At 35.2% G+C, this 27,902-nt stretch overlaps 3 protein-coding genes across 4 annotated transcripts; 1 reads left to right on the top strand and 2 right to left on the bottom strand.

Moving 5' to 3' along the window:
- Positions 1-544: 544 nt before the first annotated feature.
- On the bottom strand, positions 545-18,394 carry LOC143915097 (uncharacterized). Of its 2 annotated transcripts, XM_077435526.1 has the most exons (4): positions 17,969-18,392; positions 9,323-9,460; positions 4,928-5,562; positions 545-2,603 (listed from the first exon to the last, which is right to left on the bottom strand). In XM_077435526.1, exons 1-4 carry the CDS (start codon positions 18,115-18,117, stop codon positions 2,440-2,442), a joined length of 1,086 nt encoding a protein of 361 aa, XP_077291652.1. In that variant the 5' UTR covers positions 18,118-18,392; the 3' UTR covers positions 545-2,439. The 2 variants fall into 2 exon arrangements, with proteins under 2 accessions (XP_077291652.1, XP_077291653.1); XM_077435527.1 differs by lacking the exon at positions 9,323-9,460 and having other exon boundaries at positions 17,969-18,394.
- A 901-nt stretch (positions 18,395-19,295) lies between these two features.
- On the top strand, positions 19,296-21,758 carry mrn (general transcription factor IIH subunit 4 marionette). The gene is made up of 10 exons (XM_077435525.1): positions 19,296-19,564; positions 19,657-19,761; positions 19,879-20,010; positions 20,087-20,272; positions 20,355-20,535; positions 20,615-20,698; positions 20,776-20,975; positions 21,054-21,168; positions 21,244-21,381; positions 21,458-21,758. Exons 1-10 carry the CDS (start codon positions 19,413-19,415, stop codon positions 21,599-21,601), a joined length of 1,437 nt encoding a protein of 478 aa, XP_077291651.1. The 5' UTR covers positions 19,296-19,412; the 3' UTR covers positions 21,602-21,758.
- Positions 21,759-23,796: 2,038 nt separating this feature from the next.
- On the bottom strand, positions 23,797-27,581 carry barr (non-SMC condensin I complex subunit H). The gene is made up of 12 exons (XM_077436797.1): positions 27,292-27,581; positions 27,008-27,184; positions 26,733-26,933; positions 26,496-26,648; positions 26,290-26,420; positions 25,481-25,663; positions 25,285-25,403; positions 25,142-25,213; positions 24,922-25,065; positions 24,451-24,851; positions 24,272-24,382; positions 23,797-24,202 (listed from the first exon to the last, which is right to left on the bottom strand). Exons 1-12 carry the CDS (start codon positions 27,355-27,357, stop codon positions 23,870-23,872), a joined length of 2,091 nt encoding a protein of 696 aa, XP_077292923.1. The 5' UTR covers positions 27,358-27,581; the 3' UTR covers positions 23,797-23,869.
- Between the last annotated feature and the right edge of the window lie 321 nt (positions 27,582-27,902).

Genomic DNA, 27,902 nt, shown 5'->3' on the forward strand with positions numbered 1-27,902 from the left:
TATATTTTAAAATATAGGCGATTAATAAAATCTTATGTAAAATGTCTTTTGTTAAAAAAAATACACTAAAGTTTTATTTCAACCCCTTCAGCCGATTATCTATAAATCAAATACAATGCGGCATCTTTAGTTGATGCACAAGAAAGGAGTTCAGGATGAGGAAATCATTTTTAGAATATTTAATCGCCGAAATATTTGAAGAAAGCCGACAGACGATTCAGTTTGCAATATATCGATGCACAATTGCTGTGATTTAGCGATGAGAATGTCTTACGTACGGTGAAAATTTTCAAAGTAAATAAACTTGAGACTGGAAAATCTCCATTTACCACCCCTTTTAAATAGCTACTGAGGTTCTATAATACATAGTTGAAGAATATGCTAATTGATGTTAATATCTAAAATACACGTTACACTTATCGCAATATTGCCGATAAACTGGGTCTTGTGACTAATCGTGTAAGTATTTCACCATTTCAAACAAATGTGTGTAATCCGAACGCAACATCAAATCGGAACATTTCAATAAAAAAAAAGACAAGAAGAATTTTTCGAAACAACATTTATTAATAAATCTGTATAAATTATACAAATACAAACTAAGCAATGCAAAAATATGAGGTATGTACGTAAGTAGTTGTACTAAATATTTCAATAACAGGCAATTTCACAATAGTAGAAGTCGCAGCTAAGACCTTACACATTTATTTTTCGATTACTATATAACCTTGATCGCGTATTATAGGTATGCGTGTATACTATAAAAAATATCAAAAGAAACTAAAAATTATTGGCTTTATAAGTTGGAACATGTCTACATCAAAAATATACAAATCAGACGAAAATATCGCGATGATCACAATGGCGTTCTATTCTGAACACTCGAAACCCCATTCAAAATTCATTCACCTAAAATTCCGTAGCGTCCAAATTCTTATTTAAATTTTCAATGCAAAAAATAATAATAACACATAGTTTTTAATAGGATATTAAGGCAACACCGTACAAAAATAAAACTACTAAAAATTATCTTTCAAACCCGTTAGTGAGTTTGATTACACATTATAAATAACATTATCATAATAACAAATAAAAAAAAATATTATATAACGTGTAACATCAATGAACATTCAACAACAATTAAAAAATAAAGCATATTCCAGAGAGCATATTTCAAGCACAATTAAGCACAAGGTAAATCGCCTCAATCACCGACAAGGTGATCCTAAACCTCAAACACACATACCGGACCAACAATCGGCAACCAATATGAAGTGTGCCACAATGTGGCATACTTATTTTGTTCTATTTAATAAAGGCACTTCCGCCATTAAAAGGGGTGTACATAATTAAACTGAGCAACATAAAAAATGTACGGAGCGAAATTTAGTAAAGATTGAGTAGTCTCACTCAATCTTTACTAAATTTGACCCACTGAACTGGAATTTGACAATGATTTTTATTGCTTTATTTTTGTTTATGAGATATGATCGTACAAAAAAATGCGCAAAATTACAGATTTTTGGCTTTTACGATCTTAAACTCAAAATCTAGTTCTGCTTTGCCAAAGGTGAGTATTGAAATCAATATTATGATGTTTTTTCTATTGATTGTGATTTTTTATTGCCTTAAATTACCTACTTATAATTTTAAAATTCAAAAATACAGTTTTTTTCTTACACATTATTTCCCACAATATTATTGGACATATCTAATTAAAAGAACTGATAGCAATTTGTGAATTATGTCAAACACAAATAGTGTTTTTGGAACTGGAAATCGGTCTTCCGCCACTTTCAAATATAACAGCTCATATAATTAATTATACGTATTTTAAAGCAATAAAAAAATCACAATCAATAGAAAAATTATCTGATCTTCTATTGATTGTGATTTCGGCAAAAGCTGAAAATCTGTAAAAGTTGCACATTTTTTTAAACCTTGATATCTCATAAACGAAAAGAAACCAACAAAAATAATTGTTATATTCGTATTCAGTGGGTCAAACTTAGTAAACATTGATTAATCTCCGCTCCGGTTGGTAAAAAAAAGTGATTTTTTTTTTGTTATTGTCCCAATTTTATAATTTAAAATTTAAATCAAAGCCGATTTTTAGAAAAAAAATTTCAAAAAAACAAACCATTTCTCTGCCTACCCCAATTGGCAGATAATATAGCATTCCAACACATAAAGGTTGCCGATTGCACTATTCTGTTCCATTTTGAATTTGAAGCATATTATCTATTCCAGTTTAGATCATCCTATATTCAAAACAAAAAAGTCCCACATTTGCGAGTACTACATATGTAAGTATCAGTCTTCAAAAATAGCCGATGTGAAGAAAGTGCACTTAATCCCAACCCTTAATATGCTTAGACTAGACAGATGTACTAAGCTGGAATAGACAATGGTTGCTTACATCTACTGGGTTGGATTTGATCAACAGTCGTCAATGGAAGGCAGGGTATGTCCTGGAGGAGGAGTGCTTCCGATGTATCCGATGACAGTAGCGGCTATCTTGCAAGCGTAACTGACGCAATCGTCGACCTGACGATCCTTCATCAGCCCGCAGACGAAACCGGCGATGAAAGCGTCACCAGCACCTACACAAAAAGTGTCACTCAATGAGTCACATCGGCATGTCAAAAATGTACGACTTTGAAGAATCAACACGGATATGTATAGTATACTCTCTCTGTCAGTCCTGAAGGCGAATCAAAAATTAGCCGTTACAGCTGAACGAAAGGAATGTGCGAAATGAGACGTTCGCTTTCGCCGTTTCGTAACCGAAATGTCTGGAGAAAGACAGCTCTATTGTTGGGTCCCGTTTTTCGAGGGGTCCAATCGCACTCTTGATAGTCGTTTAGAAGTAAAGACCGAGAAATAAAAAGAGTGAAGACCGAGCAAGGATCATAACCGGTTTCCAAATCGTATTTCATTGTGTCAAACGAAAAAGGAGTACACGTACGCGCGCGTCCCGGGGTAGCATCCATCTTCCCATAGCGTACGTGTGGTCGAAAAAAAGAGATCCAGTAAAAAGGAAACCCTAATACGCCCATCAGCACTTCTGTCATAACAAAGAAATTGATTGAATCTCAGACGCGACACAACAATGGGAAATTAACACAGAACCAGAAAAACAACGGCGCAACATCGAAACAGCGCTCGAAAATTAGAAAGGTACTACTTAGTATGCAAAGAAAGTAAGCGTATGACGACACATACATACATACATACATACATGGTCACTTAATCTCATCCCAACCCAGACAATTACGACATTTGTAATTGGAGCAAATTAAATGAACCTCCCTTTATTTTTTAAAACCATACATAATTAAATGTAGCGGCTCCCGACCTTTTTCAACTCACACACCCCTTGGCAGACCATTTCCAACAATTCCAGACCTCCCCAAGTTTGATTTTTTTGTAATTTTTGCTATGGAACACATACATATTTAAACCTTAACTATACGGCGTATATGAAGTCTACCTAATGAAATGAGAGTGAAAAAAGTAAGGGCGAAAACACACAGCGATGCACGCGGCACGTGGTTTTTTTTAGATACTTTTAAAACATGCGAATAAAATGGGCCGTGCCTTGCACATATTCATGGATATATTAACATAGTATTATATTCGTGAAGTTTTCTATTCAGTATTTACAATACAGTGGATTACAAAAATTTTTATCCCAAATACCCAGATGACTCGAATGAGAGAAGCTGCTAAGAAGCACTATTTTTTTAGTCTTCGTGGCTTCCAGCTAGGGAGTGCGTTCCTTCAGTTCATTGTCAATTCATAGGACCTTATTATTTCGACAAGCTTCTTCTACATTTCTTCAAATATAAAAATCACCATTGTCGATCACTGTCAAACCTATGTTAATACAAGGATAAAATATCACCGATAACACTCTAGGGGGTGTTTTTTAGACTGTGTTCCACAGGAAAGGCTATGCGTGCTAGCGTTTTTTTTACATGTGCAAAACTATCTAAAAAAAAAAACGTGCCGCGTACCTCTCTATGTTTTTGCCCTTCGTTCCTTGGGATTAATGTCCCAAACCGACTGACCCGATTAACTGACGTCCGAATTAAGCGGAATCCACTGTACATGGTCGAAGAAAATGACTATGGGAAAATAATAATTCTGGGCCCATTTTATCTGGGGGGGGGGCTTATATAAAAATTTCGAAAATTAAATATTCCCATTATTCTTTTACTTGTAATTGTCATGATTTCCTGTAGGATCAGGCTTCTTAAGAAGCACTTGTCTTGAGGGTTCGATGATTATTCGTCACAAAGCGCTCGCCCAAAAGTCACTGAAATCTCTATAACGGAACATCTGGCAGCCGAAAAGTCCATCATACTAACGATAATTATCATCCTTACGAAAACTCGAGTGCCAAATATTCCGTATACGCGATTTTCATGGCAAAAATTGTCTTTTGGGCGATCGAAATGTGACTAATAATCCAATTACCGTCCTGAGAATTTACGCTATCTACACTATCCCCCTCCCCTCCCCCTATTGTCAGTCTTGATGTTATATTCGACATAAACAAATAAATATAGGAAACCACCAAATGCAACGATTGGCAGAAAAAACGAAAATTATCAATAATTGGTGCGCAGGAAGATCAGAAATGACGATCGCAATTTTTTTTTCCGCCATTATTGATATTTTTCGCGTACCCCGGTTGGACAACACTGGTTTAGTGCAATATATGTTTAATAAATCTAGATTTATAGTTCAATATATGTAACGGAACTACTCGGAAGTAAGATATCCGTTAAATTTGAATTAATTTCGTAGTTCTGACACATTTAGTTGCTCTTCTGGGTGGCAGAGTGATTCTGGATTGTTTGGGCAATATTTAGAGATTTTTTTTGAATAAAATATGATTGTATTTAATTAAAATACCAACCTGTAGTATCTACAATGGCATCTGGAGACAGACGAGGAACATCGTACCGCTTCAAAGTCGGATTTCTTCTACCCCACAAAACCAACACAGGTTTGCAGCCATTTGTCATCGCAATTATCTTCCCGAAGCTTCCCATTCTTTTATTTCCTCCTCCAATTACATAAAGTTCATCGGAGGCATCGTCCTCGTCCTCTAATTGGCCAGAATTCGCCGACCAGATTTCGTGCAGTTTCAAAACGCACTCTTCTCCACTCTTCAATCCGTAGATTTCTCCCAAAGCGGCAAACTCATCCTCGTTCCCAAACACCAAATCAGCATTTTCAGCCATAAATCTAGACTCTTCTCCCAAATCTTTAATGACGTAAGATCCTGCCAAATTATAGCACAGAGGCTTGCCACGCTTGCGCTGCACTTCATTGACTACATACTGACAAACTGGGTACCGATTCGAAAGAAAGAACCCTTCGACGTGAACTATCTTCGCTTCGTTCAACAATTCCTGAAGATCTGGAGTTTCGATCAAGTAATCTAGGGAAAAATGACCAGCCGCTCCTATGTTGGCTACACAGGTACGGTGGATACCTCGCACCAAGCAAACGCATCGTCCTGCACCCAATTCAGGATAATCTTGCAAACTATCAACCATAAAATTTAGATTTAGATTCTTGATGCAAAAAAATCATACAATTAACAACATATGTACATTGCATGGCCATCAATTGTTAAGGCCGTCATGAATGAGGTGCAATTCTTGCATTTCTGCATCAGTCGACCTACTAAGATTTTCTTTGGACTATTCCGCAAAATTAGCCAGTCACAATTGATAGCCATTATATTATATTATATATGTACGTGCCAACATCTGGAAACGCTCGTGAACCACTTAATATAATAGTCTTCGAAGAAAAGCATCTCCGATTCTTTAACTTGATCCGATTGGGATTTACCCTCAATTTTAAACTTACCATCATCGTCAACGTTCCGAGAATCGTTCATCCGATTCTATTTCATTTGAGAATGGAAATTGATCGCGAAAAATCTATGTGAAAAATATACTGTTGTATTATTTTGGGCATGATGAATCAAATCAACTTGCGCTGACAAGCTGCGAATAGTATTTACAGTAGACTTGTAAAGACCTGAAGCATAGTAATTTTATCTCGTGTGATGTGTAACGTCAGGTGAAATTCAGGACAGCTCAATGTGTAAATATATAATATGATAAATATTATGAGAATAAAATATAAAAATAAACACTGATTTGTTTTCGGTTATATTGTGTATCAATATATTTTACAAATAATAAGTCATTATTAGCATTCAAATAAATCCAGGTACAAAATATAGTTAAAAATTAAATTTACAAAAAAAAATCAATATACATTATAAAAAGATAATCAAATTAATACTTTTCATTTAAAATAAAACAAATCGATCAAAACTATATAAAAAAAAAATTTAACTTCAAAATATTAATAATGTAACTTTTACTGCACGTAGATAAAAAATATTCCGACCGGGTATATATCTACATATACCCGAGAGAATTGCGTTCTCCGTTAACATAATTTAGACATAATCATTAAAGCCGTTGAACAATTGAAAATTAAAACCAACGTGCTAATTGTATAGTTTCAACTCTCAAAATTAAACAATCAAATATTCAGTAGAATTTTGGTGTATTTTTTGTTATTAGTACTCTTCCTAAAAGTAAACTTTAATACTCCGGGGGTCAACATTTACTCAATATCAATCCTATCATATTTGCTCGTATCAAATATTGATGCACGATAAGGGAAGTAGTGTGTATATTATAACCAGCTAAAAAGTCAAGTGTAATTCTGTTCGACAACGTCTTTATTCATAAGTCGAAAATACAAAAAAGTACAAAAAAAAAAAAAACAATATGCTGTATTTTAAATGCACTGAACAAAACGGCCGTGGCTGTAAAGCGACGGCCACTGAAAAATACTCTTTGTTAATATAGGAACTTTAAATATCATTTCAATGATTGCAATCTGATGTTTACCGTGTGTCGGTCGGTCGGTCGGTGCTGGCGACTATCGATCAGTAAAACCGAGCATAGAGAGAATTGACATCAATCAAAACAAGGTGTTATGCATTCAACAATTATTCTTTATTTCGCACATTCATCACGGGAAGTTGGCAAAAAATAAATTTAAAACAAAAAATAAAAAAAAAAAAGACAGCCGACTCCCACAAAATCATTACAAAAGATTTCACAGGCAAGGCACAAACTCTGCTTCCATACACTTCGTTAAAACTCGTATAGATAGAAATCTCGTTTTCTACAAACCCACAAGTTCATATATTATTTTATTCGACCGTTTCCTTCATTCGAATCTATTAAACATATATGTATATAATAATAATTAATTTTATATATAAATATAAGAAGGGAAGCATTGTCAAACTGTTGCAATTTTTGATGCTATCAAACATGTCTCGATTCAATTTTTTTCTTCTGCACAAACGTTGATAACGGACGGGGAGGGGCAAACGCTACCCCCCCTTACCCCCCCGATATCAACTTTACATTTTACGATTAACATTAAACCCATATTAAGAGGTCTACGCGGGCTCAAATCGTGCGAGACTCGTTATTTAGATTCTACATATATTTAAATATAACAAACACTTACTAACTAATTTGAAAAAATTTACAATTATGTATCTTTATATAATGTGAGTGAAATTAATAAAATTTTATATTATTATATATAAACAATTATTAATATTAATCTAAGACTGGTCTCTCGAAATGTTTCAACAAGCCCCCGATAGACCTCTACGTGTACACGTCAAAATAAAAATAAAATAATAAAAAAACTTTTGCAACATCTACATAATACACCCTATTAAGTTTCCTAGATAAAAATTATTTCAGCGGTACTACGTCAACCCTACAATGCTAAAATATAACCTTCGGAATGCTTAAAAACAATCATGTTTCCATTACAAAAATATCATTTCGATTGAAAATGTGCAACGTAACAGTGCATCCTTAAGTGCATTCTAAATTGTTTATAATTTCGTTTGATTTAATATTAGTGGATCGGTGCAAAAATACAATACAAATGTCTTTATTCCATAATAGGCACACCTTTAGTCAACAAATGTTTTCAAATCCATCATTAAACAGACAATATTGGGGATTCGATAAATGATTTTTCACAAAGATCATCCCAGTTTATATATTAAAAAAAAAAAAAAACTAATACAATGAGGAACCTTCGAATATATCAAAATTCAATAACATCACCCGATCGATAAATAACTCCCAACAGCGGTCTCCGAATTGGTCTTTCATAAAATTACTAATCTTTTGATACAGTTTATGAAAGAGTACAAAATTCGCACGACCAACTCGGAGAGCGCTCTTTTACAATATCAAAGATACGATTTACACATCGTAGGGTTTACGATCGAAAGGATTAAAAAAATCGAAGAAATGCATTCGGCAGAAAAAGAAAACGGTGTCCGAGGAGTCGGTAAGCGAAGAAAAGGTCACAATACGACGTTAACAAAACATAATAACGTGTAAAACTGACATCGAAGTCAACTCAGTCAAGATAATAATAATATAACAAGTATTACAATCATTTTCACAACAAACAAAAAAGATAATAAAACTCTTCAAAATAAAAAAAAAATAATAAATAAAAAAAAAATTAACCCCTTTACGAGAGAAACGTGGAAATGTATTTTCGGAAAACGCAAACTAGGACGTCGTCGTCGTGACTGGTCGAAGCAACGGGAACGATGCAATTTTCCCATTTTTCACAATCGACACATTTTATTTAAAAAAAAAAATTATCCTCAAATATATATATATATAAATCGACGATGAATAAATAATCGATACGATTCTAATCATAATAATCATAATAATACATACATATATATATATATATTCTAATATAAATAATACCTTAACGCAATTATGAAAAATATATGAATATGTACACGTAGCTGCATTTAAAATTAAAACGGGACGGGGAGGGAGAGCCCCCCACTTTAAAGCGACACTTAAATAATCAATAGTGACAATCGAAAATCATCCTCTTTATACAATAAAAATGATAATAATACATAATATAATAATAATAGAAATTAGAATCAGACGAGACGACGAACGGACGACATCACCGTTTCACAATCATACATACAATACAATACAATACAAATATAATAATAAATATACAGACATTTACAAAGACATATCCCTCGGGGATAATACTCTGAACATTACATATAAATATATTTATATATAATAATGATTAGCACGTCTCGGGGGGGGGGTTGGGGGTTGGGGAGGGGCACTTTTCACGAGCGTCTCCAGATGCACTATACACACATGATCGGTTCGGTTACCCGGGCCGCACTCGCAGTCGTCGGAGGATCCGTCGGGACTGCGGGCCGCAGCTTCCGCCGACGAGGGCCGCGGGACAGCCCAGCGCGGAGAGGACGGTGGCCGAGTTGCAGGCAGCCCCACCGGCCCGGCCGTCCACCCTGCGGGGCAGGACTACGCGTTAGAGCGACGCAGCACCAGCAGGGGCGGGTGGGTGGAGGTGGGGGTGTGGGTGTCGGGGGTGGCCGAGTGGTGGTGCTTGTTGCGCGAGCGCGTGAGCAGAACCCACGCGCCCAGACAGACGAGCGCCGAGAGCACGAGGGCCATGAGCGCGCCCGTCGCGATGGACGCCGTCTCCAGCATGACGTTGCCCTTGGAGAGGAGGTAGGAGCCGTCCAGGTCCTTGTACTCGCAGCGCTGCCCCACGAAGCCCTCCTTGCACTCGCAGTTGTACAGCGGGCTGTCCTGGATGATGACGGTGAAGCACTTGGCCTCGTTCAGGCAGTAGTACTCCGAGTAGGGGTGCGGGCAGCGGTACGTGGGGTACGTGACGTTGTTGCGCGGCGAGGGCGAGGGCGGCGGGGGCGCGGCGGGGGGCGCGGGCGGGGGCGAGGGGGGCGCAGGCGTGGGGGGCGCGCGGGGTCTGGCGGGCCGCTTGCTGATGGAGCTGGAGCAGGCCTGGCCGCCGGGGGCCGCGACCAGCGCCACGGCCACCGCCGCGAACGCCCACACCCACCACCCCCACACCCACCGCTCCCTCCCCCGGCCTCCCCGGCCCGAGTATCTCGTTATGTTGCGTTCGGCGCGCGAAGGCACCGGCGAACACTCTGCCGCTTGGAGTTGGACTGATCTCGATTGTGGTTGTGGTCGTGGTGTTGATGAAAGAGTGGAGCTGACGACGGCTAGTGTCGGCATGTTGCGCCCCGGCTCATGGCGCGCGCCGCCACCGCGGCCCACACCAAAATGGAGTCACGCAGCCGACCAAGCCGACACACACACTGCCCCAGCCCCCTCCACTCCCACTACACATCGCCACTACGCACCCCCCCTACACGCTGCCACGCGATCCGCGAACGTCCCGCCGTACTAGGCGTGAGCGCGCCACTTTACTCTCGCCTACTACCATACCATACCATATCATCTGTACTATTTTCTCTTCGTGTTCGCAATTCCGCGCGGTCTAAAGCCCGCTCCACAATCTCGGCGAAACTATACGAGAACAGCCAAATACGAGAGTGAAGTGAACATATTCGTTAAGAGGGCTGGACAGCAACGCATTGTCCATACAAACGTACTATACTTCTCCCTACCTCAATTATGGCACTAGAGAAATTATTTTTTAATATGCTATGGATATCTACCATTGGGGTGCATCTATCGTTTTATTTTTTTGATTAATTATTTTTTATAGGAGCCAGGAGCCGCCAAACATCTATAAAATCGCCTCTTTTTTACACCCACGAAAAGAATCTAGCGTGGTTATTTAACGGTCGATTTACAAAAAAATACGCCGATAGATGCACAGAAAATATCTTTCTCATACCGATGATGAAATTTTTTTAAAAATTGGTCCAGTTTTGGAGGAGAAAATAGTAGAATACGAAACCTCGATTTTGTCAATTTAAAACACGTTTTATCTGGTCGCAGCGCAACTGTCGCATTCACTCAATATATATATATTGATATATATTGTCGCATTCACTCAATATATACATACACTCAATATATATATCGAAGAAAGGAACGGTAACAAAATTAAGGTTTCGGGTGTACAGCCCTCTTAAGTCCCGCCTATATTCGTGCGGTAAAGCGGGCTCCACATTCTCGTCGAGACTCTCGGTCTCGGGTCTCGCCGAAAGAACACGAGACTGAAAGTAGCTCACCACATTCTCGCTCGCGCATTTGTCTGTTCGGTAGTCATATGGTCCGTACGCACCAAACCAACGACGATTTTGGGCCAACTTTTAAAACCAGTAGCGTACAAAATATCGAAATAAAAATTAAATAAAAAAATTGACATTAAATATCAAAATTAAGCTAACGAGCGAGATTGAGCTAAAATTAGATCATCGTTGATGTTTTGAATTACAACAATGTTTTGAATTACGACGATACGCATTACAACCAGAGAAATATTATAATTACGAGCGAAAAAAACCTTGTTATTGTTTCTTATAAGTCGTCACGATACACTACTGTGTTTCCCCCTTCGGAAATATTTAACCAACGACGATTTTGGGCCAACTTTTAAAACCAGTAGCGTACAAAATATCGAAATAAAAATTAAATAAAAAAATTGAAATTAAATATCAAAATTAAGCTAACGAGCGAGATTGAGCTAAAATTAGATCATCGTTGATGTTTTGAATTACAACAATGTTTTGAATTACGACGATACGCATTACAACCAGAGAAATATTATAATTACGAGCGAAAAAGGATTTTTTTTTCTTTCGTCGAAATAAAATTAATAATCACACATTGTCCGATAAATTTTACCTCTGAGATGGATTTAATTATTTGATTTATTTCGACGAGAGAAACAATTGAAGACATTATCCGATAAAATTTACCTCTGAAATGATTTAATTAATTGATTTATTTCGACGAGAGAAACAATTGAAGACTAAAAAAAATTCGATTGATAGACCGACAACGCTCCGGATTGCGATCATCACTCGGTCACCCATACTAATACATCAGATATTCTCAGTAACTGCACATTACGGGGAAGTAAAAATAATAATTCTTTGATTTTTTTTCGATTTTAGTGCGTATCTTCGTAAGTCAAAACATCTTCGACGAACAAAAGTCGAGGATTACCTGTATGTGATTGTTGATGATCTAATTTTAGGTCAATCTCGAAAATTTATTTAAATTGGGCATGTTCTGTTTTAACTTTCAATATTTTATTTTAATTTTAATATATTAATTATAATTTTATTTTGATATTTGAGTTTAATTTTAATATAATAATAATAGTTTTAATTTTGATATTTAATTTCAATTTTTAAATTTAATTTTTATTTCAATATTTTGTACGCTACTGGTTTTATCCTGCTGGTTAAAACGTTGGACCAAAATCGTCGTTGGTTTGGTCCGTACGCAGCATAGCTCGCGACCCCATACCGAGCGCGTAACATAAAACAAGAACGGTTCGGTGATAATTGGTCACAAAGCGCTCGCCCAAAATGTTATATATTGTCGCATTCACTCAATATATATATATGGAAGAAAGGAACGGCAACAAAATTAAGATTTCGGGTGTACAGCCCTCTTAAAGGTCTGTTCATACTTAAGAGGGCTGTACACCCGAAACCTTAATTTTGTTACCGTTCCTTTCTTCGATATATATATTGAGTGTTTGTATATATTGAGTGAATGCAACAATATATATCAATATATATATCGAGTGAATGCGACAGTTGCGCTTCGACCAGATAAAACGTATTTTAAATTGACAAAATCGAGGTTTCATATTCTTCCATTTTCTCCTCCAAAACAGGACCAATTTTTAAAAAAATTTCTTCATCAGTATGAGAAAGATACTTTCTGTGCATCTATCGGCGTATTTTTTTTTTTAAATCGACCGTTAAATAAGTACGCTGGACTCGTTTCGTGGATGTAAAAAAGAGGCGATTTTATAGATGTCTGGCGGCTCCTAGCTTCTATAAAAAATAATTAATCAAAAAAATAAAACGATAGATGCATCCCAATGGTGGATATCCATAGCATATTAAAAAATAATTTCTCTAGTGCCATAATTGAGGAAGGGAGAAGTATAGTAAGTTTGTATGGACAAGGCGCTGCTGTCCAGCCCTCTTAACAGCACTGCACGGCTTCAGCACTGCACGACTCCATTTCAAATATGTCATTTTATTACATTTCTATTCATATCTACCTACCCGTCGCGGTCACGTCACGTTCACAGCACTTTGGCCGAGTGCAAGGCAAAATCGGCTTACTTATACATTACAGGCCATGACGATACGGCGCAATATTGCTTACGTCGTATTGTCGAGTACTTACAATATGAATGCATACACGTGCATTCGTAGCTACGCGTCAGAATACAAGTCAGCAAAAATGTTTCGGCGTTTATCGAACGAAAAATTATGTATAATCGCGTTGTTGTTGGAAGAAGAAGCTCAAGAAGGCAATAAAAAATCACGGAGGCGTTTTGATGTGCATCCCATGTTAAAAAATAAAAAAAACCGGAGGAGAGTTTTGGACACTGTATAAGGAGCTTGTGGATGATGGACAATTTTTTTTTAAATATTTCCGTATGAACCGATACCAATTTGAAACAATACTGGATAAAATAAAAACACAAATCACCAAAAAATCTACAAAATTTAAGGAAGCATTGTCAAAAAGTCATTGTCAGCGCCAAAACCATGTCGAAAGATTGAACAGCTGTCAACTTTCACTATCGATAATTGGTCCAAAACAGCAAAGCGGCACGTAATTCGCGTGTATATCTCCACGATGGCCAAAAAGACGGATACGATACGTTGACGGATGTTGCTGTAAGGTATGAACAGGAAATGTCGGGTACTGCTGTAAGCCTGTCGTGGCGTAAACGTGACGGTTGAAATGAACATACCCATACAAAATGTACCAAAGAATACTTTTCGTACGGCCGGATACCTGCTGAAGTCGGTACGTGCCGACTAGGTATGCGACCTTAACTCGCGACCCCATACCGAGCGCGTAACTACTATAAAACAAGAACGGTTCGGTGATAATTGGTCACAAAGCGCTCGCCCAAAATGTTAGAATATTAGAAGTATGTTAAATGAATTGAAATGGTTTGGATATTAGAAATAGTCGTAAATTAAGCACTTCAAAATTTGTATATAACCTAGATAATAATCTATTACCCAAATATTTTAATAATCATATAGTTAGGAATAGAGATATACATAATTAAAAAAACTAGAAATAGGAATGAATTAATTATAGGAAGAGTTAACAACTGTAGGTGTTTTCTACAGAGATGTTCAAATATACAATGCCCTTCCTGAAAACATTGGAGGTGCTAGTTACATTGGTGCTTTCTTGAGGAATGTTAATGAATGCCTCTGTGGAAGATGACGTAATTATATATGTAAGTTAGTAAAATTATGTTTGGAATTATATTATATTATTTTAGGATTACTAATTATAGTTTTGTTAATTTTGTTAACTGTTATATTATAGTTGTTAGTATTAGTTTTAAATAGTTATTAGTATTAATTTTCTATCTTTCGACTTTCCATTAGGTCACTATCCATGCAGTGACGACCACCTATATATACCTATGTATATACTACCCGCTCTTAATATTTATTTCACACATCGTCATAAACAATTCGATCTTTCGACTTTCGTTCAAGTCACTTTCAATGCAATGACGGCCACCGATAATAATTGGTTGAAATGATCGATGACTCGATCATCGATAACCCGATGTTAAATTTAATAAAAATAATGGATAATAATATATCTTCGTTTCATTTTTGTATTGTGAATCTTCAGTTTTCTTTCAGAAACACTTTTTTTACACACGTTCTCGTATTTGACATCGTTCGAGATTTTCGGATAGTCATTTTATCTTAAATGAAATACTTGATAACGTGATTTAATATGTACCTATATGTAGTGTTTTTTTTTTCAAATTAATAAAAGACTATAAAAGAAATTCAATGAGTCAACTCTGGCTCAGTAAATTAGCAATATTATCGATTGAACATGAAGAAGCTTCTAAAATGTCTTTCAAATATGTAATTGCAGAATTTGCGACTTTGAAGGCGAAGAAAAAGAAAATTTTGATAATATTTGCAAACGGGCCGAACTTTTCTAGTTCCGCTACTGCCCCATACGTATCATAACAAAAATAAAGGTCAAACTTAGCTCATTTTCACTTTGCTTTTACGTTTATGAGGATTGGTTATTGTTTATCACATATTAGGTAATGAAAATTTTGCTAAAAGAGAAGGACCGAGTCAGGTCGTTTCAATCCTCCACCAATGTGTTTGAAATGTTTCTGCTTCAAACACATTGGTGGAGGATCGAAACGAATTCCTAAACACAAATTCTTACAAGTACGATGTAAATTATCCGTGACGGCCATTATGGATCTTACGTCACTGACTCGGTCCTCCTGTTTTACCAACATTTTTGAAAATCTGACAACCAGAAGTATATGTCTGTTACCGCGAATTGGCGCGAACAAATGCGCTTGTGTAGTGTCAGTGAATAGGGAAATAGCATGCTGTCACATTCATGTGCATTCAATAATAAAAAGATGCTCTGTCTCTTTCGTGCGCTTCTGTGTGAGTACGAGAACGCGCCAACTCTCAGTAGCAGACCTGTAGAACTTTTGTCATCTGTGAGTTTCCCTCCAGGCTATGGAATCGGTTCAAAATTTACCAACTTCAACTGCAACTTTTTGCTATGATTCGACTCCGACTCTGACTCCAACTTGAACGATTTTAGTAAGATCGACTTTTCTTGCCAACGTATAAAATTATGAATAATAAAAATAATAGCAATATTCAAAATATTAATAAAACTAGTGTTTTACCCGATGATATTTCGGTAATTGGACTATTCGTCACATTGGGGTGGTCACAAAGACAATTTTTGCCATGAAAATCGCGAATACACAATATTTGGCACTCAAGTTCTCATTACTATGATAGTTATCGTTAGTATGATGGACTTTTCGGCTGCCAGATGTTCCGTTATAGAGATTTTAGTGACTTTGTGACGAGTAATTTGTGACCAGTAATCACCGAACCGATATTTCAACGACTGGTTCCGAAAAAATAATTGATACATGTAATAAAATTAAGTTAGAAATCGGAACTGAAGTTGGAACCAAAATCACAAATCGTAACCAAAACTGAAATAAAAATTTGGAACCGGAACTGAAATAGTAATCGAGATCCGGAACTGAAAGAGGAATTCGGAACCGGAACTGATATAGGAATCTGGAAAAGAAACTAGAATCGAAACTGGATCCAGAACCGGAATCGGAATGGTTCGGTGATTATTCCGCAAGAAGCGATCTCGCGCACGTGACTAAAATCTCGATCACGGAACATCTGGCACCCAAAAACTCCAATCGAAAGCTACCCACGCGAAATATAGTGCTAACGAGAACTCAAGTGTCAGATATTCCGTATTCGCCATTTTTGTGGCAACGATTGTCGTGCGCGCGATCGCAATTTGCGCAATAATCCGTTTACCGAAATCGATACAATAACTGATAATTCTAAAATTTGTTCTTTTTTTTAAATGTCCATACTTTTCAATGCACTCGCGCGTACGTACATACGTACATTGTCCATACATACATCTTTATACGTTTTAAAACTATGAATGGTCACAATATTTCTCGTATATTAAAATTATTACATATGTAGGTGTGTACCAGTGGCGTGCCATGAAAATATCTCTGTTTTTATGGATATTACGAATAAAGGTAATGAGTACCGTATTACGATAAGAATGTGTTCAAAACAAAAAAAAATGACTTTCTAACTCAATTCACTAGTCGAATGACGTTTTCATGAAAACCTAACCTCTTCATCTTATCTGGTTAGAATGTAATTCGCCAAATGAATCAACTTAACGTGGGTTACACGGAATATATTCCAACTAGTAAAAATATATTAATACTGATAAAACACTTCAACTATAGCGGTAATTTATACCAAGTTAGATGGAATATATTCAAACTAGTCAAAATATATTTCATGGAAGAAACACTTCAACTGTACATATGTACATATATAAAAACTCCTATTCAAACAGACGAGAAATATAGAAAATCCGTTTCGGTCGAACGAAATAGACCCGTTTACAAGTCACTTGGACATCCAAGTTACTTGTCAAGCTACTTGGTCCAAGCTACTCGCATCGTGTCAAAACCAGTACAGATAAAACCAGTATTCTAGTATCTAATAGATGGATAGAAATATTCAAAGCATTCAGCAAAAATTGTCTCCTACGAAAATACTGGTAAATTATTTCAATATTGTCTGTGTTATCAAAAACAAAAAAATGAGCCAGCTTAACAACTTTTATTCGGAGAATATGTGATAGGACGCAATTGAACGTTGAAACTTTAAAATGTTTACTAATCACACCTAACAAGTATTATTTTAAGCAGTCTTTTGTAATTTTTTTACATTATTCGGAATTACTTCGACGTATCTTTAAAATTAAAAAAAGCACATTTGGACATTGTGTATATTGATCAAAACAACGTGTATACACTAAGTGAAGCTTCTTTACAATTTGTTGAAAATTAGATATCAATCAAAATTTTGATTTTTTTCCTACTTTTTTTGTCTAAATTCTTAAAAATCTTGTATAAAATATATTTGTATCAACAGAGAACATCACAAATACGAAGAGAAAATAGTCTAGAAAGATGCTGCGAATGCAAGTTATACAGGAACCACGCTAGTCGCGAATTCAATTTGATAAGCATCACAAACTTAGTTTTTCAAATTTATTTAATCCACTCACCTCACCCCCCTCCCCCCCCCGACCCCCTTACTTTACAAATATACAATGTGTGGTATAAATAAAATAAAAATTACATTAAATTAGCTTGATAGCTAAAATATATATAAATAAATATACAAATGTAATAAAAATTATTAAAAACATACCCTTGTGCGACTTCATTCAGTAACGTTTCGAACTTCTTCAATTCTAGTTCGGATTGACCATTTTCTTTAAGATCATATTTTTCCAATATTTCTGTGCTGTCGATTTCAACCGTGTAATCTATTAAAGGATTTCCGAAAGCGACAAACATGCTTGTTTCTTCTGATAATAAGTTGTACAAAAAATGAGATGCGTCAAAGGGTAAATTAATAATGGTAAGAATATAACCTGCTACGACCGTTCAAATTTTGAACCTCTCCAAACGAAAATAAACCGATTGCAAACGCTAAATGGGCACTAGACGTCGTTAATGGTTAACCAAATCTACAATCAACAACTGATTTACACTAGTAATATGTGTCTCGAGGAAAAATGACGTTTGACAGCACGCCAAAAAGTAAACGTCAGATGAGATAAGCTAAACACTCGCATGCGCAAATCGCATCGAATGCATTTCATTTCCGGCCAACAAATAATGTCGACTTTAATTGCGTTAATAACTCAAATTTATACATGAATTTGTATACGAGTGTATTGGTTATACGTTTCCTAAAGATCGCGCTCAATAAATGGAACATTTAACATTAGATTTTTATTTACTATGGAAAATCATAAAAATTTCGACTATAGGTGCATATTAAATCAAAGATCTGGAAACGAGCATGGAGCAGGAGCGCGAAGCAGTGGAGCGACGAGTTTTTGCACGGAGCAGGAGCGGAGCCGGAGCACGAAAATTAGAATTTCTTTCAGAATTTAAAAATTAAACGAATGCTTTTTTTAAATTTATAATTAATTCAATATTTGTTGGTTTATAATCCTGGAATCATTTGACATGTGGTACATCATGTAGTTTGGTTATATTATTTAATATTTTTCACTTATTGTTGTTTTGTACAAATGAATGTGTGCGCGCGCTTTCTTTTTTATTTTTCCATCGTGATCAAATTATATTCTTGATTATTTTCTCTTGTTACTATGGTAGTTTGGGACAACCATGTGCACACCGTGTAGTATAGTTATATCTACATATGTATGTATTTTCATGATATATATTAAATTACATTTGATAATAAATAAATTGTCTATAAATAAAATTTTATATTTTTTTATCATATGTATATGAATAAAATTAATAAATTAAATAAACAAAGATGATAAATAATATGATTCCTATAAAAACTATTCGGAGCACGAAGCGGAGTTGGAGTACTGAGATGTAGGAGCACAGCAACCCAAAAATAAATTTATCCTCATTTTAAAATGGATGTAATGTTTTAAATTTCATTAAATTGATACTATTTCCAAATTCGAATTAAAAGGGTAAATTTTACTTTATGTAGTGGTAGTGCGTATAGCTCGTGTGGTGTTTGACGTTAGTCAACTGTCATGCGGAGCCGCTTGCTCCCCGTTGTTTTAGTTTTACCCGTTTAAAATCGTCTATTTACAATGGGTGAAGTTGGAAAATCTTCAAAAACGCCCAGTTTTAACCAACCAACTAATTTACAATGTAAAGATTTGTACGATTACTTGAAATCTAGAACTCCACAAGTATTGGATACTCTGTATGGACATCCAACTATATGTCTTGCAGTATATCGGTTAGATTCTTCATTTCTGTTCTATTTAATAATACAGCCCTCGAAATACCATTCGCACATTTATGAATTATTCAACGTTTATAATCTTACAGTGATCTACCTGAGATGGCACGACACTATGTTATCCGACTATTGTTTGTGGAACAACCAGTGCCTCAAGCTGTCGTAGCGTCCTGGGGATCTCAAACGTACTCAAAGTAAATATATGGCATTTTACTCTATAAACATAAGACATTTCACTACAACTAGTTATGCGAGTATATTTAGTCAACATAGAAATATTTTCATGTCATTATTTAAATCGTTTATGATAGAGAGCACAATGAAGTTTGCAAATCGCTGTCTGAACTCTCAGTTTGGCAAGAAGCACCAATCCCAGGTGGTCTTCTAGGATGGACCCTTTCACAATCATTTAAGAAGAATCTCAAAGTGGCTCTCCTTGGAGGGTTAGTTACAATTGAATTTCATAAATATGTTTGCCGCTTTCAAATTTTATTGATTAATTTCATGTTTGTTTTATAGAGGTCGACCCTGGAGCATGTCAGGTGTCGCTGAGAAAAGCGCCCACAACCGTGATGTTACTTTTTTAGATGCTTACGCTATAGAAAGGTGGGAATGTGTATTACATTATATGGTAGGAAGTCAGCAAACTGAAGGAATTAGCGCTGATGCTGTAAGGATTTTACTCTCGGCTGGTTTAATGGCAAGGTTGTTACTTTTTTACATTATTTAAACAATATATTTGTATTACTTTTTATCATACTGACCACTTGTGATGTTGCAATTCTAGGGATACCGAAGATGGTTCGACTGTTATCACTCGTGCTGGTTTTCAATTTCTTCTATTAGGCACAGGAAAACAAGTCTGGCTTTTTTTATTACATTATCTTCAAACTGCCAGTCAAAGAGGACTAGATGCCGCTCAGTGTCTTGCATTCCTTTTTCAACTGAGTTTCAGTACCCTCGGAAAAGTAAATTATATACAAATAAAGCAATTCAAAAACTACATATGTACATACACTCCAATAAGTAACAAAAATGTGTTTTTAGGATTACAGTACTGATGGTATGAGCAATAATATGTTGATATTTTTACAACATTTACGTGAATTTGGATTAGTATATCAACGAAAGGTATATTTGGTGCAAATTACAGTAGTGTTTCTTAAACTTTTGAAATATTTCATTGTACTAACCTATTGTATTTTCAGCGGAAAGCTGGACGTTTTTATCCTACAAGATTAGCAATGAATATTGCATGCACAAGAAGTACGGCTCCAAATGCCGTAGCGACTGCACCAACTGCTCAAGCAGGCTATATCGTAGTTGAGACAAACTATCGAGTGTACGCTTATACAGATAGTAATCTCCAAGTAGCGCTATTAGGTCTTTTTACAGAACTGTTGTACAGGTAAAGCTTTTTGTATTTATCAATATCAATATATAATATAACTGATTTCATCACTTTTTTACCTGGTTTTATCAACAGATTTCCTAACTTAGTTGTGGGAGTACTTACAAGAGAGTCGGTACGACAAGCTTTACGCGGAGGAATTACAGCTGAACAAATAATAAACTATTTAGAACAGCATTCACACCCACAGGTAATTTCAACTATTCAAATCGCTTTTTGATGGGATAAATTTAATACCAATGATGATTTTCACAACAAATTCTAGATGCTGGCATCTGAAAACTATGCTCAAACACCGTCACCTGTACCACCAACCGTGGTGGATCAAATTAAGCTTTGGCAAAATGAAAGAAATCGTTTTATTTACACTGAAGGTGTTGTTTATAACCAGTTCCTATCTCAGGTAGCTACAGACACAAAAGGACACTTATCAATCCGATTGAATTATATTTATTTACATTATTAACGTTTATTTTTAGGCCGATTTTGTGGTTTTGAAAGAACACGCACAACAGTTGGGTGTGTTAGTGTGGGACAGTGAAAGAACTAGAACGATGGTTGTAACAAAGCAAGGCCACGACGATGTAAAAAAGTTTTGGAAACGTTATTCAAAAAGTTCGTAGCCAAAAAGACTACCCAAAATCTCAAGTTTCAGTCGTCTTGTATCAAGATTTATAATGTAGTCGTGTCATGTTAACCTGTACTGATGTGTATTATTGAATAAGTAATTAATAAAATGGAAGAAGCATCTTTTTTTTACATTTAAATACTTACCTTTGTCTCAAATACATTTTTATTGGACTTTTCCCACCTAATTGTACATAATCTTATTTAAAACCAATCTGTAAAATCTGTTTAAATCTGTAAAAACACACTATGAGTTATCAAAATCTGTACCTGTTGTTTCTCAAAGAAATGCGTGCTATTTCAGTCAATCGGCACCATTAATTCTTTGATTTCATTAAAACCTCAATTTTTGAACATTTCCAAAATATAACAGCTAATTTTTTGCATAATTCTATATTAGAAAATATGACATTTGCGATTTACTGAGAACTCGGAATTGACCAGCTTTTGCACTTTTTCGCTAAAATCAAAACAAGTTTTTATTATTCTGGACATAAGTATGTATGTATGTATATAAGTAGATTTCAGTAATATTTCCATTAGTTACACAATATGTATAGGTAGCTGAATATTTTGTGATTTATTTAACCTTGTACATACAGCCAGCAGTGTAGTTTGGTGGTTGCATCAATGCTAACCAACGAGAATTTCCCAGGTTCAAGCCCTGGTTTGACCTCGATTGAAAAGAATTTATTTGGAAGTATTTCTACAGTGCTGATGGTAACACTTGGATACATATGACTTGTTTCCTATCAGAGTTTGTCAATTTATCTGATTTCATTTTTGAAGTGGTTCCTCATAAAATTTGCAAAACCATCCTACCCACTATGTCATCAATATTTGAATATGATTTCAAATTTAATACCATAAGTGTCGCTCAGAGGCAACCCGTAATAGCATACATCCCGGTAGACCAGGACATGTTGCAGCGCAGATTATATCAGATATCACTGTAGATGTTTAGTCTTAATAACTTGCGAGTTAAGAATAAATATAAATAAAATTGCATATTTTTTTAACCTTTTGAGTGCTGACGTCTTTTCTGTTTGAAAGCCCGCCACACTGAAAATTTCGCCAACATTTCCAACTAAAATTGTTTAGAAATCCAATAGAAAGCAGGTATAACAATTGTAGCTACTCCAAACAAACCCTAGATAGCTACCGCCGAGGATTTCTAGTTTTGTAAAGGTGTGTTTAGACTCTAATATATCTTGCAACAATATAAAATAAGCAAAAATCAATTAATGAATTTTTCCAAAACTTGTTCCATCTTCTTCATTGTTGTTAAAATGTAATGCTCATAATCTAAATTCCAAGTCACAATCTAAAATACTCGGCAGTTAGGGATTTCTAACGGGTAATTCTGCTATGGTTATAAATTCAGGAATCCCGGTGTAAGCGAGTCTTTATAAACGTTGACAAATGAATGACACGAATCACATGACCCATGTTCAATGTATTTTTTTTTTCAATGCTACCTTTAACCATTTGCCCGCGGCAATAAATAAAGCGAACTAGCCCTGTACGCAGCACCTTTTTCGCGAATTTGGCAATCGAGTTTTCGACCTTAAATACAGATTTTAATATTTACTCAAGTAACCAGATATGTTAATTAACACATAAAGTATTATTTTAAACAATAAAATACATAATATATCTCGTAGTTTTGGATTAATTGTCAAATAATCATTCTTCATGATTGTATAAAGACGTGACGTCACATAAACGAGATTTCAGTATGGTTCCACAAAAAACTAATTTTTGACTGGTATATATTCATTTTAAGCAAAATGAATAGATGGCATTCAACTCAGTAATATATTAAATCAATTTTGAACCTTAAAACAGTTGAAATAGGCGCATATAAGCCTCAATATCCCGTGCAAAGTTCAGAAATTCTATGGAAGACAGCCGCGGGCAAACGGTTAAAAGCTTAGCAGGTAGTATTCTTGTTTACTTTATAAATGTAAAATTTACAATGCCTATCGGCGTTTTACAGGCCCATAGACTTGTCAGCAAAACCCCGATCGGCGTTGGTCAGCATTCAAAAGGTTAACTAAAATCATCAGTTTTGACCTTCTACCATTCAATTCCCAAAGGTCATCAACTCTGCCAATTATGGAAAAACTAATGCATCGATAGACTGAATTAAATAAAAAAACATTAACCACATAAATCATAAAAAAATATATAAAATTTCATATCTTCTATGTATTCAGTGTACAAATATATTTATTTCATCAGCCAAAACACTCGACATTAGATCATTCATATAAATCGCCCTTGATATAGAAATCAGTGTAGTCTGAATTAGTATCCAATTGCAATCCTTTTTCGTTGGCTATATGTAAGACTGCCAATAATGACAATGACACGCTCAAGGATTCCTTCATATTATTGGAAAGTTTAGTCGGTAATATTTGCAACAAACTAGAAAAGTTGATTTCTTGGACACTTCCGTCTATGGCTACGTTGGGTTTATCAGCACCGGTTTCAGTGTCGTATTGATTCGTCAACAATTTCCATGTTACCTGTTTCAACTGTTTCATGTCGACTTTCTTAGCACGCATCGCATACGGAATGAATATTTTTGCAACCTGGAAAGTATACATTGTTCAGTCATGGATAAAATCAAAAATGTAATATAAATCTAAAATTATAATCACCTTAGGCGGAGGTTCCACCATTTCCATTCCATTATCGTCAATTACTCCGATTTGATTGTGAATATCACCTTCTTTGTCGCATTCTTCACCTAACCACATATCACCATTATCCTGAAATATATACAATATTAAATAAAATTACACCTTAAATTAAAATTTGCACTATAAAAAGTATTTACATTATCAACTGCTGCATTAGAACAGTACGATGTATCATTGACATTGTTATAATCATAATCATTAATATCAGGTAAGTCGTTCTTTTTTTGTTCTTCCTTTTCAGAAGCCAAAGATAATAGTACGTTTTGCCAATGATTGAATTTTTTAAAATGAGTCAAGTTAAACCCTCGATCAATGGGCCGCTTAAAATTTTTTTCACTCCATGCCGCACCTTGTGCTAGTGTTTTACGAGTGATCATGATCTTGGCAGGGACCACCGTAGAATATTCGGGACACTCTCGAGCTAATCTATTAAATGACATGCCTTCATTCGAATAGTCTAATTGCTTTTTTTTACGCGACGGAGCTCTCTTCACCATGACTGTGGTAATTGTGTGACTTCTCTCCGCCGCTCTAGATACTAAAACAAATTGCAATATTAGTTTGAAGTATCGAATACATGTATTTGAAATACATATAATAATAAATACATTTGTTTATGTTGTTTTTAAGTTTCCAATGTGATGGGCCTGCCCACGCTCCGACGACTGCGCTACAATAAGAATATTCCAAAAATCCATCGGATTGTGCTGATGGTCTCATGTCTACTAAATGTGCAACTGTCCTTGCCCGATCTATGAAATAATTCATTTTAATCAATGATAAATAGAATTATTAAAATATTATCAATGTATGTATTGTATATATTACCTCTTCGGATTGCTTGATTATTGACTCCTAATACTTCTTCATCACTTTCAACGACATTTTGAAAATCATCATCTAAAAAAAAACTTCATTTAGATATTGTATGTGTATTACACGTAAACAATTCGTGGTAGTTTTTATTTTACCATACGCAAAACCATTGGACATATTTGCAGGTAATGGTTCAACTTCTGCATTCATGTCGAAAGCCATAGCTTGTTGGGATAAATTTAAATTGTTATCTAACCACTGGTCAGTACTTTTTCTGTTAAAAAGAAAAGATGAAAGACTATAACACTTATTGTCCATTTTAATTATAAATGTATTTGTTAGTAAAATTACAATTGCTGTTCTTCTTTCTCGGGATCCCAATCGGTGATACAAAACCCGTGGAACGGTCCGCATATTTGATCACTTGATGTGAATATATCAAGCAAATTGCTTTTCCTTTCAAACATTTCTAAGTTTTCAATATCTAACAGTTCATTCAAAATGCCAATTTTATCCAAGAATATAACGTCAGACCTGAAAAAAATTTAATCACAATAAATAAAATCAATTGTATAGCTGTATATAATTCAGGGCTGTAGAGTAGGATAAAAAACTTACTGACTCCTACTTGAACGATTTTAGTATGAACGACTTTTCTTCCCAAAGTATACAATTTTTAGTAGTAAAAAAAATAGTAGCAATTTTCAAAATATAAAAAATATATGAATTAAAAATATCACTAGAAATTGACATATTACCCAATTTATTAAAATTATTAGAATTAAATAGATATAAATAAAGTGTAAGTACATTCATAGTGTATGTGTATGAATTTCATACATAAATCAATCAATGCGAAAAATAAGAGTAAAAATCAGAATAAAAAAAAGTATGGATGAAACGATTTTATTTATAACGTAATTTAAAATCAGGATTTTTATGATGAAATTAATAAATTTCAATGCATTAGTGGATTTAGTTCAATAAAATTGAAGACAAGTTCACAGTTACTATAAAGAAAATAATAGAAAGGAGTCGGAGTTGGTTGATTTTTTACGACTCGGGCTCCGGTTAAAATACTCCATCTCCACGATTCTCACTCTGACTCAAACTCCACAGCCAGCCCTGTTATAATTTAATTACAAAATAGTTCAACTTGCCTTAACGTTATCCCTAAAGTCTTATCATCAACTGGCAACGTAGAATTGAATGCCCTATTAGAAGATGTCATATCACCTGTGGTAGCAGCCAATTGTGCAAAAAAAGGGTCTATACATTCGTTGACTTCGATCTAAAATGTAAACTGACAATTACATTACGAGATTAATCAAATCGTACGAAACAGGTTATAAAAAGTACACTATACTTCAACGTTCAATTGACTTTCAACATTCGTCGATAACGAACTCTTCGCTGCCTTTTTGCGTTTATCTTTCTTTTTTTGTGTATTTGGATCGTCGTCGTTTACACTTTCATTAGCATTATTGTCATCCTCGCCAGGCTTTTTTCCTCTTTTATTCTGTAAAAATTTTGTAAATAAAAAAAAATTATAATATACCATTAATTATTGAAAAATAAAACTAAATATGAGTAAAAATTATACCTGTACAGCTTTAGACAGACCTCCAGCCATTTTGAGCACATCATAATGAATCGCATCCACTCTGTACGAGTATATTCTAGTAGAAGCGTCCAACGTTGTCGATGCCATTTGCAAATTCTCCATACGTGCATCGTGCTTACGTAACATAGCCGACATGAAATCAATGAGTTGAAGATTCCACGCATTGTCTTTGTTTATTTTCTGAAATTGGAAGTTAAAACAATGTAATCATTGAACAATCACTATGAACTTATGAACTTATCAAGTAAACATACATTTTCTGCATAAAGTTTCAAACATCCTTGAAAATGTTCAATCTGTGGAGCCTTCGTAAGATCAATAGAAATGGCACTACGGCGTGATGCAAGACTGTTGGGTGTGCTGAACTGTGATACTTTGGATAGGTCTGCCGCCACAAGCTCAGCTCTCTCGGCTTCATCGTCGTTCTCATCCTATAAAAAAATGATATTGCTTCATTTCAATGTCGACCATCATAAAATTACTTTGACAGTGTTTATCATAGTGTGAAATGTTGTTATTGAAATGGCTATGTGTGGACCTGTTGTTGGGGGCGCTGAGCAGCTGCACGGTTGAAGAAACTGCGACGTCGTGGACTCTCAGGCATGTTTTAGGATCGATTACAAATCACTAATCACCAGATAGAAGTTGGGAATCCTCCGTTAAAAGCAGATAATCAACTCCAGCAACAGCAGATGACGCTTCACAACAACCGTCACTTCAAAACGATTCCCGCGATCTTAGACCGTAAGAGCGCGCTTCGCGACCATGTGCAATTACACTGTTCGACGATTATTTCACAAAAACTTGTATTTTAAATTGGATTTCATCCTAAAAGAAATAGCGCGTGGTAGAATTTATATCATTTTAACTTTTTCCAAAGTAAGATTCGTAACTTTTGATGAAATAATTATCAACGTTATTAATATCTGAATTTAATTTATCAATTTATATTTCTATATGTTTTATTCAGAACCAACCTGTGACTTTATTTGTGTTTTTGAAAAAGATAAGAAGTATAAAAAACAAAATTCGATAATTAAATATACATACACATTCACACATACGGGCTATGAGAATATTTTCGATACAAATTGAGCGCAAATGTAAAGAATCTTACACAAACTTCCGGCTGTCGGATTTAGTTCAAAT

Source organism: Arctopsyche grandis, chromosome 8 (genome assembly GCF_051622035.1).
Source record: "Arctopsyche grandis isolate Sample6627 chromosome 8, ASM5162203v2, whole genome shotgun sequence".
In the NCBI taxonomy this organism is placed as follows: Eukaryota; Metazoa; Arthropoda; class Insecta; order Trichoptera; family Hydropsychidae; genus Arctopsyche; species Arctopsyche grandis.